This window comes from Rhinopithecus bieti, unplaced genomic scaffold (genome assembly GCF_001698545.2).
Source record: "Rhinopithecus bieti isolate Rb0 unplaced genomic scaffold, ASM169854v2 scaffold_1557, whole genome shotgun sequence".
NCBI classification, from domain to species: domain Eukaryota; kingdom Metazoa; phylum Chordata; class Mammalia; order Primates; family Cercopithecidae; genus Rhinopithecus; species Rhinopithecus bieti.
In genome coordinates this window covers 63,443-72,434 of record NW_016803512.1, presented here as the reverse complement: position 1 = coordinate 72,434, position 8,992 = coordinate 63,443, and the positions used below count along the sequence as shown (strand labels likewise).

Here is an 8,992-nt window from a genome sequence, read left to right as displayed (position 1 = left end):
CAAAAAAAAAAAAAAATGTTACATCGCATTAACAGAACTAAAACCAAAAGGCGTATACTCATTTCAATAGATGCTAAAAAGCATTCAGTAAGATTCAGCATCCCTTTATGATAAAAACCCTCAACAAACATGGTATGGAAGGAATATACCTCAAAATAATAGAGGCCACATATGATAGCACTCACAGCTTTACACTGTGTTAGGTATTATAAGTAATCTAAAGATGATTTGAAGTATGTAGGAGGATACCTATAGGTTATATGCAAATAGTATGCCTTTTTTTTTTAAATAAGGACTTGAGCGTCATCAGGTTTTGGTATCCACAAGTATCCTGGAACCAGTCCCCTGTGGATACACCTAGGGACAACTGTACTGGCCGTTAGTAAGTGTCTACTTCTCAACTTGGGTGGATGGTTGCAGGGGTATTATCTTTATAATCATGTGTTCTATGCTTATAACCTATATGTTCTAATTGGCTTTTTGTATGTATATTTCACATTTTAAATAGCATAAGTGCTGGAGTGGTTAAATCAGAAGTTTATTGATTTTGTTCCTTTCTCATTACTTCCTAAGCTGATTTCCAGCTGGCTGTTGAGGTCTGCTTGTGATATGGTTTGACTCTGTGTCCTCACCCAAATCTTCATCTTGAATGGTAATCCCCAAAGGTTGAGGGAGGGGTCTGGGGACGGCCACCCCCATGCTGTTTTCATCATAGTGAGTGAGTTCTCCTGAGATGTGGTTGTTTGGAATGTGTATGGCCCCTCCCACTTTGCTCTCTCTCGTCAATTTAAAGCGGTTTAAGAAAATAATCTTCAAAGATATAGCTGCAAGGATATTAAAGGTATTAAAAAATTTGAAATAATATAAACAACTAAAATATGAATTATATAAATAACTAGTTTAAATATATTGAAATAAGCTTAATTTAATGAAACTTTGTTTTGTTTTTTTGAGACGGAGTCTCGCTCTGTGCAGTGGCGCAATCTCGGCTCACTGCAAGCTCCGACCCCCGGTTCAAGCAATTCTCTGCCTCAGCCTCCCGAGTAGCTGGGACTACAGGCGCCCCTACCACGCCCAGCTAATTTTGTATTTTAGTAGACACGGGGTTTCACCATCTTGGTCAGGCTGGTCTTGGATTGACCTCGTGATCAACCCGCCTCTGCCTTCCAAAGTGCTGGGATTACAGACATGAGCCACCGCCCCCAGCCAATTAAACTTTTTTAAAAAAAAAAATAATAATTAAATGCAATGGAATGCAATGAAGCTGTCAAAAATGCCACTGAGGGAGAATATTGACAAATTCAGATGTTCAAGGCATGTTCTTCAGTAGGGAAGCGCCAAACTTTCTAAATAGAGCCGGTGTTCTTTTTGTAACGGGGAAGATTTAGTTAAATATATATATATATACATCCGTTGGCTTCAGAGTAGCTGGAACCTCCGTCCCCTGTGCTTCAGGCACTTCCTGGGAGACCTCCTCCATTCTCACCTCAGCGACGAAACCCTCCACATACCCTTTTTCTCCCCACATTTATCCCCCAGGATGTTATATAATTATGTGTATGGCTTATTGTCTGCTCCCTACCCCCCAAAAAATGTTCCCCGCGGCAATGACGTTTGTTTCATTCATTGATGCATTTGAAACCACTTGCATCCGTGCTTGGCACACACCAGCTGCTCAGTGCCCCTCTGGTGAGTAACTGAGGGGAAACAGGTCTGTTCCGGGCGTTGTTTTCCTGCCGCCCACGCCCTCCCTCCCGAAATTCACATCGACACAGAGTTGCAAGTTACTGCCGTCCGAGAACCTCCTCTTCTCTTTCCTATAACCAGGAACCTGGGGCCCTCCAGCTCACATGGGGCCCTCTTGTGGCGTGTGGGCGCCTAACAGCTCAGCCTGGACCCCGCCTCAAACGCATAGAACTACACTTCCTCGAAAGCCGGCATCCTCCCGTGGACTCCATTTCCCAGCGGCCTCAGCGGCTGCCCCGCCCCTCCTGGTCCCCGGCGCGCCGCGGGGTGAGCGGCGCGGGGCCTGAGGTCGCCCAGACGCCGCCGGGGCGGAGCCGGGTCGCGAGCCTGCAGTCCGGCCCGGCGGTTCCGGAGCCTCCCGCCTGCAGAGTGCGGCGGGGGAGGCGCGGCCTGGGAACGCCTGAGCTTAGGGAGGTGAGCGGCGGAGGCGGGCCAGGCCGGGAGGAGGCGGCACCCGGCGCGGGGACGGTCTGCAGCCGCCGGGGCTCAGAAAGCCTTTGTGGGCGCTGGCGGGCACCCCCGCGTCTGTCACCGGCCCCCGCGCCGGGACCTGGACTCTCGCACCCCTGCAGGGCGTTCCCTCGCCACGGCCGGTGCACCTGCGTCTGACTCGCCGCAGCCAGCCGTGGACGCGGGGCCTGGCGTTTCCTCCCGGGCCCGCCCTGCCCACTCCGTGTGGGCCTCGTGGAGTCGGGGCACCGGGACCCCGAGGGCAGGGCGGACGCAGCCGGCCCCGGTTTCCGAGCCCGTACCCAGGACGGCTACCCCTCCCCTCCCGCCTCGGGACACTCAGTGCTTTCCTCTTCAAAGCCGTTTTCTGGCCGGGCGCGGTGGCTCACGCCTGTAATCCCAGCACTTTGGGAGGCCGAGGCGGGCGGATTACGAGGTCAGGAGATCGAAACCATCCTAACACGGTGAAACCTCGTCTGTACTAAAAATACAAATATTAGCTGGGCGAGGTGGCGGCGCCTGTAGTCCCAGCTACTCGGGAGGCTGAGGCAGGAGAATGGCGTGAACCCGGGAGGCGGAGCTTGCAGTGAGCCGAGATCGCCCCACTGCCTTCCAGCTTGGACAACAGAGCGAGACTCCGTCTCAAAAAACAATAAAAATGAAGCATTGTGTTAGAAATGGGATACGTGGGGTCGGGCGTGGTGGCTTACACCTGTAATCCTAGCATTTTGGGATGCCAAGGCGGGCAGATCACCCGAGATCAGGAGTTCGAGACCAACCTGGGCAATACGGTGAAACCTCTCTCTACTAAAAATACAAAAATTAGCCGGGCATGGTGGCGGGCGCCTGTAGTCCCAGCTACTCGGGAGGCTGAGGCAGGAGAATTGCTTGAACCTGGAAGGCAGAGTTTGCAGTGAACCGAGATCGCGCCACTGCACTCCAGCCTGGGCGACAGAGCGAGGCTCCGCCTCAGGAAAAAAAAAAAAAAGCCGTTTTCTGTAGAATCAGGAGGTGAATCTTTGGTGGGAGAGAGAGGAACAGGCTGAGAAAGGCTTGAGGCGGAGGGAAGTCGTCCCCGGGGCCGTGGTTGTGGGAGTCCCGGCCAGCCTTGCAGGGGCGTGAGCGGAGCAGGTGCCCGGCGCTGCCTCAGTTTCTTGAGCGGTGCGGCGGGTGCAGGTAGTGCCAGCTGGCGCCGAGGGACTCAGCGGCGCGCGGGGCCCTGGCCTTGGCGGGCTCGGCGGGTCGCTGCTGCCGCTGCGGGTCCGGCGTCCCCTCCGTACGCCCCAAGCCTGGGAGACCCGGGCCTGGACAGCGGCCCGGCGCTGTTCCGGTCCGCGGGCTCCTGGCTCCTCCCGACTCCCTGTGAGGGCGCCCGGGGTCTTTCTCAGCGGGAGTCGGGGTTTCAGAGCTGCGGATTCCAGGGCTGGAAAGCATAAGGGGCTTCTTCCCGGCTCTCTTTTCCTTCTCAGATCTGCCTCCTGGAGACTGTACGGCCCTCGGGAGAGCCCGGAGAGGACATGGCTGCTGGGCGGCGGGAAGCGAGGCCCCAGGTGAGCTCACTGCCCTTCCAGATCCTAGTGGGTGGATTTTCCCCACTAACTGAGGTTCTTCACCGGGACCGTCTTCAGCCAGGATGGAGCCCAAGTCCTTTTCCCTTGGAGGAGCTGGTCCGCCCTCATGAGTGGTGGATTCTGTAGGGAGGACCTCCCTCCCTCCCCATCCATGGCTAGTGGTTCTTTTTTATTTTTTATTATTATTATTATTTTTGAGTCTCGCTTTATCGCCCAGGCAGTGGCGGGATCTTGGCTGCTCACTGCAACCTCTGCTTCCTGGGTTCAAGCAGTTTTCCTGCCTCAGCCTCTCGAGTAGCTGGGATTACAGGCGCCCGCCATCACGCCCGGCTAAGTTTTTTTTGTGTTTTTATTAGAGACGGGGTTTCACCACGTTGGCCAGGCTGGTCTCAAACTCCTGACCTCAGGTAATCCACCCGCCTCAGCCTCCCAAAGTGCTGGGATTACAGACGTGCACCACTGCACCCAGCCCGAATAAATAATTTTCTATACACATTTGTGTGTGTATGTATGTATGTTACCACGTATGTTACCATTTTAATTTTTTTTATTGTGGCAAAATATATATAACATAAAATTTACCGTTTTAAGTGTATAATTCAGTGGCATTTTAAGTACTTTCACATTGTTGTGCAACCATCATCGCTATCCGTCTTCATTATGTAGATTACCACATTTATTTCTTAACTCTAAGGGGCAGGCATTAAAAGGCAGTTTTACAGAGTAGTTAAGAATGGAGGCTCAGTCAGGCATCTGCCTGGATTTGAATTACACAAGAAAAAACAAAGTCACAGGATAAGAAATGTGTACAAGTCAGCCGGCCGCAGTGGCTAACACCTGTAATCCCAGCACTTTGGGAGGCCGAGGCAGGCAGATCACCTGAGGTTAGGAGTTTGAGACCAGCCTGGCCAACATGGTGGAACCCTGTCTCTGCTAAAAATACAAAAATTAGCTGGGCATGGTGTCGAATGCCTGTAATTCCAGCTACTCAGGAGGCTAAGGCAAGAGAATTATTTGAACCTGGGAGATGGAGGTTACAGTGAGCCAAGATCATGCCATTGCACTCCAACCTAGGCAGCAAGAGCCAAACTCCATCTCTAGGGGGAAAAAAAAATGTGTACAAGTCACACAGCTTGTCAGTGACTATGTGACCTGGACAAATATCTTGTCTGTGACTTTGTTTTCTCTTGTGTAAAGTGGTAACAAAAATAGTATTGTCTTCGTAGGATTGTTGTGAATGTTAAATAAAGATTATACTGGGCAGACTGACAAAGCTCTGAGAGCAATACTTGGCCCATAGAAAGCCTTCAATAAATTATAGCTATTTTACTTTTCATCATTACTATCCTAAAGCTTGAGTAAACACACAGGGAGTACCTTAAGTTATTTAACCTAACCTCCATCATTAAGTATTTAGATTGTTCCTGGTTTTTTGCTCTTACAAACACCATGAATATGTTCATGTGTGTACTTTTGTGCACTGTTCATTACAGTACAAATAGAGTAATTGGTACTTTAAAGAGTATACTTTAAGGGTTCTAATATGTATTATCAAATCGCCATCAGAAAGAGTTTTCTAATGAACACTCCCACTAATGGCCGTAATCCCTCTACCCATCTCTTACAGTGGCTGCACAAGGCCCGAATCTCACTGTGTGCCGCTCAGTATATATTTGTTACTGGCCAGTTGTTCATTAAAGGAATGACCTGGAACCATCAGAAGCTTGAATAGTATCAGAAGTGTTTCACGGGTAGCCTGTCTTCCCCACTGCCATCCCGTCCACTCTGTGAGGGGGGTCCTGGGTGAGCTGGAATGACTTGTCCTTATAGGTGTCACTGACGTTCGAGGATGTGGCTGTGCTCTTTACCCGGGATGAGTGGAGAAAGCTGGCTCCTTCTCAGAGAAACTTGTACCGCGATGTGATGCTGGAGAACTACAGGAACCTGGTCTCACTGGGTAAGGAAGTTTCCCCTGTAGAAACAGAATTCGAAAATTGGGATATCTCAGCACCTCCTTCCCTAAATAAAAGCAGTTGGTCACTGAAAAACTTGAGCTGAGTATGAGGATTATACAAATCAAATCTCTATAAATAAACATTAAAAATATACTCCCCTTATAGGCATGGAATTGCCCCGTGTCTGGGAATGGAAAAGGTGGTATTGATAATCATTATTCTCCCTCCATGTAAATTGCACACTCAAAGCTTGTCCATGATTCAGGCATCATTTCCCAACGATTCTGTAGTTTGCTCGTCTCCCAACAGGGGGCTTCGTTCAGCCTCTAGGCCTGCCACTTGCCTTTCCCACTTGTCTTTTCCAGGGATCAGCAAAATTTTACTATAAAAAGCCATGTAGGCCGGGCGCGGTGGCTCACGCCTGTAATCACAGCACTTTGGGAGGCCGAGGCATACGGATCATGAGGTCAGGAGATAGAAACCATCCTGGCTAATACGGTCAAACTCAGTCTCTACTAAAAAATACAAAAAAATTAGCTGGGTGTGATGCCGGGCACCTGTAGTCCCAGCTGCCCTGGAGGCTGAGGCAGGAGAATGGTGTGAACCCAGGAGGCGGAGCTTGCAGTGAGCCGAGTTCCCGCCACTGCACTCCAGCCTGGGCGACAGCGAGACTCGGTCTCAAAAATAAATAAATAAAGGCACATAGTAAAGATTTTAGGCTTTGTGGGTTGCATAATGGTCTCTGTAACATATTTCTTTTTTTTTTTTCCACCATTCTTGGCACAGGGCCATACATAAACAGGCAGTGGTCTGGATTTGGCCCATGACCCATAGTTTGCTGATCACTGCCATCCTTCAAAGGCAGTCAGATAGGCCGGGCGCGGTGGCTCACACCCATAATCCCAGCACTTTGGGAGACCGAGGCACATGGATCACAAGGTCAGGAGATCAAGACCATCCTGGCCAACATGGTGAAACCCCATCTCTACTGAAAATACAAAAAATTTAGGTGTGGTGGCATGCTCCTGCAGTCCCAGCTACTTGGGAGACTGAGGCAGGAGAATCACTTGAACCTGGGAGGCAGAGGTTGCAGTGAGCCAAGATTGCGTCACTGCACTCCAGCCTGGCAATAGAGCGAGACTCCTCCTCAAAAGAAAGGCGGGGGAGTCAGATAGTGTTTTCTCATTTTAAACAAGCTACCTGGTACATAATCCTTTTCATAGATAACCTACTTATAAATTTTAACCGGTCTATCTTAACATTTCCTCTTTTATAGAAAGCTTATGGCATCCTATTACCAATACTGCATGTCGATCATATTTTCCTAACAGAATTAATTATACCAAAGTCATGTCCTACAAGTCACTTGTCTTTTCCTTACCCTACCCACTTACCTCCTAGGGGCACAACTTAAGCACTACACAGAAGCTCTTTGTACCATCCTATGAGTTCTGTGTTTAAATTTGGGATAACTGTATCAAAGCAAAACCAAGTCTGATTTGTTTTGTTTTGGTTTTTTGTCTATGTGCAGGACTCCCATTTACCAAACCAAAAGTGATCTCCCTGTTGCAGCAAGGAGAAGATCCCTGGAAGGTAGAGAAAGACAGTTCTGGCGACTCCTCTCTGGGTAAGTGGGTGGGCCAAGGTCCTTGGGAATCGCCGCAGACAGCGGTCTGGTTAATGAGAGGAGGTAGGAGTGTTGGTTGGAAACTCCCTTGAGAATTCTCAGACCTCAAGAAGGGGTGGGGAAGGGGAAGCCCAGGCTCTTAGACACGATTACTCCCTTGTAATCACTTCCCCATGAATCTCTCAGAATCTCTTTTCTTTTTCTTTCCTGTTGTTTTAGAATGGGGCTGTATTTTCATGTATTCAGGCAGCAAACATAGTATGTTTTTAGGAATTTCAAATAATCACTCTGGCTGAAGCTCAGTGTGTATTTGGGAAAGGAGGAGGTGAGGAAGGAAATAGAAAGCTGGGGAAGGGCCGCGTGGTAAGAGCTTTGGCACCGTTCTAAGAGGTGGAAACTGTCCCATGGAGCACTGGAAATAATTGAAGGATTTGGGCAGGGAATCGTATGGTCCTTGATATCTTAGAAAAGTTGGTCTGAATCAGAAACAGTTGAGTCTCCATCAGTGTAAGAACAGCTAAGGGACCTGCAGCGTGTCCTTACTCTGGCGAGCATCACCACCCTGAAAACGAGAGTCCAGGGACGTGGACAGAGCTCCCAGCAAGTTACAGAGCATTGTTAGGACACCACCATCTATGTTTAATGAAAATTATGTGTATGTGTCATGTGCACGTAAGCCCAGAGAGAAAGGTTAGGAGGACACACCTTAATTAACTGGTGACATTAGTGACACTTGGAATAGGATTGAGAATGGGTCCTGTGGAAGGGGACGTTGTTTACATGTAGTTTTAATTTTTCACAAAGAGAATATATTTGTGACGTTCTTATGTGATTTGAATTTACAAGAATGGTCATGTTAGAAGTATCGTGATCGAAAGTGAGGCAAAACGCTGGGCATGGTGGCTCACGCCTGTAATCCCAGCACTTTGGGAGGCCGAGGCAGGCAGATCACCTGAGGTCAGGAGTTTGAGACCAGCCTGGCCAACATGGCAAAACCCCATCTCTACTAAAAATACAAAAATTAGCCAGGTGTGGTGGTGCATGCCTGTAATCCCAGCTACTCAGGAGGCTGAGGCAGGAGAATCGCTTGAACCTTTGAGGCGGAGGTTACAGTGAGCCGAGATTGTGCCACTTCACTCCAGCCTGGGTGACAGAGCGAGACTCTGTCTCAAAAGAAAAAAAGGCAGGAAGCCTTGCAGAACAATTGCAGTCATGGAGGGAGGTGGGAGGGTCTGGATGAAGGCACTTGCCATGAGTTTGTGAGGGGGGAGGAGGAGGCGCCCACGTGATCAGGGCACAGGAGCAGGTGTGTGTGTCATGGATCTCGCTTGAGATGTGAGTGAAGTAGTCAGGTGGAGATCGCTGGTGGGCAGGTGTGTAAGTGACAGGGCCGAGACTCAAGGGAGGTCAGGGAGCCATCAGAATGACAGGGGCGTTAGAAACGTGGAGCTGGCCGGGTGAGGGGCTGAGTAGAGGCCCGAATTTCAGGAAACAGCATTTGCGAGGTGCTTAAGCAGGAGGAATCTGACAGAGCCCGAGAAGTAATCAGAGGAGAGAAATGGGGAGGGGCCATTGTGGCAGTGGGGGACTGAGCGCGGTTGGGGGACTGAGAGCGGTTGGGGGACTGAGAGCGGTTGAGCTAG

At 49.8% G+C, this 8,992-nt stretch overlaps 1 protein-coding gene across 4 annotated transcripts in view; it reads left to right on the top strand.

Moving 5' to 3' along the window:
- Nucleotides 1-2,004: 2,004 nt before the first annotated feature.
- ZNF354A (zinc finger protein 354A) overlaps nt 2,005-8,992 on the top strand; it is a 22,065-nt gene continuing 15,077 nt past the window's right edge. Inside the window, exons 1-4 of one of the 4 annotated variants that reach the window (XM_017887941.1) lie at nt 2,005-2,160; nt 3,666-3,746; nt 5,598-5,724; nt 7,254-7,349. In XM_017887941.1, coding sequence (XP_017743430.1) covers nt 3,714-3,746; nt 5,598-5,724; nt 7,254-7,349 — 256 coding nt within the window. In that variant the 5' untranslated portion in view covers nt 2,005-2,160; nt 3,666-3,713. Of the gene's footprint in view, nt 2,161-2,606; nt 2,633-2,794; nt 2,988-3,663; nt 3,747-5,394; nt 5,519-5,597; nt 5,725-7,253; nt 7,350-8,992 lie in introns of those variants that run through there. The other 3 variants (XM_017887948.1, XM_017887931.1, XM_017887959.1) reach the window with 3 other exon arrangements.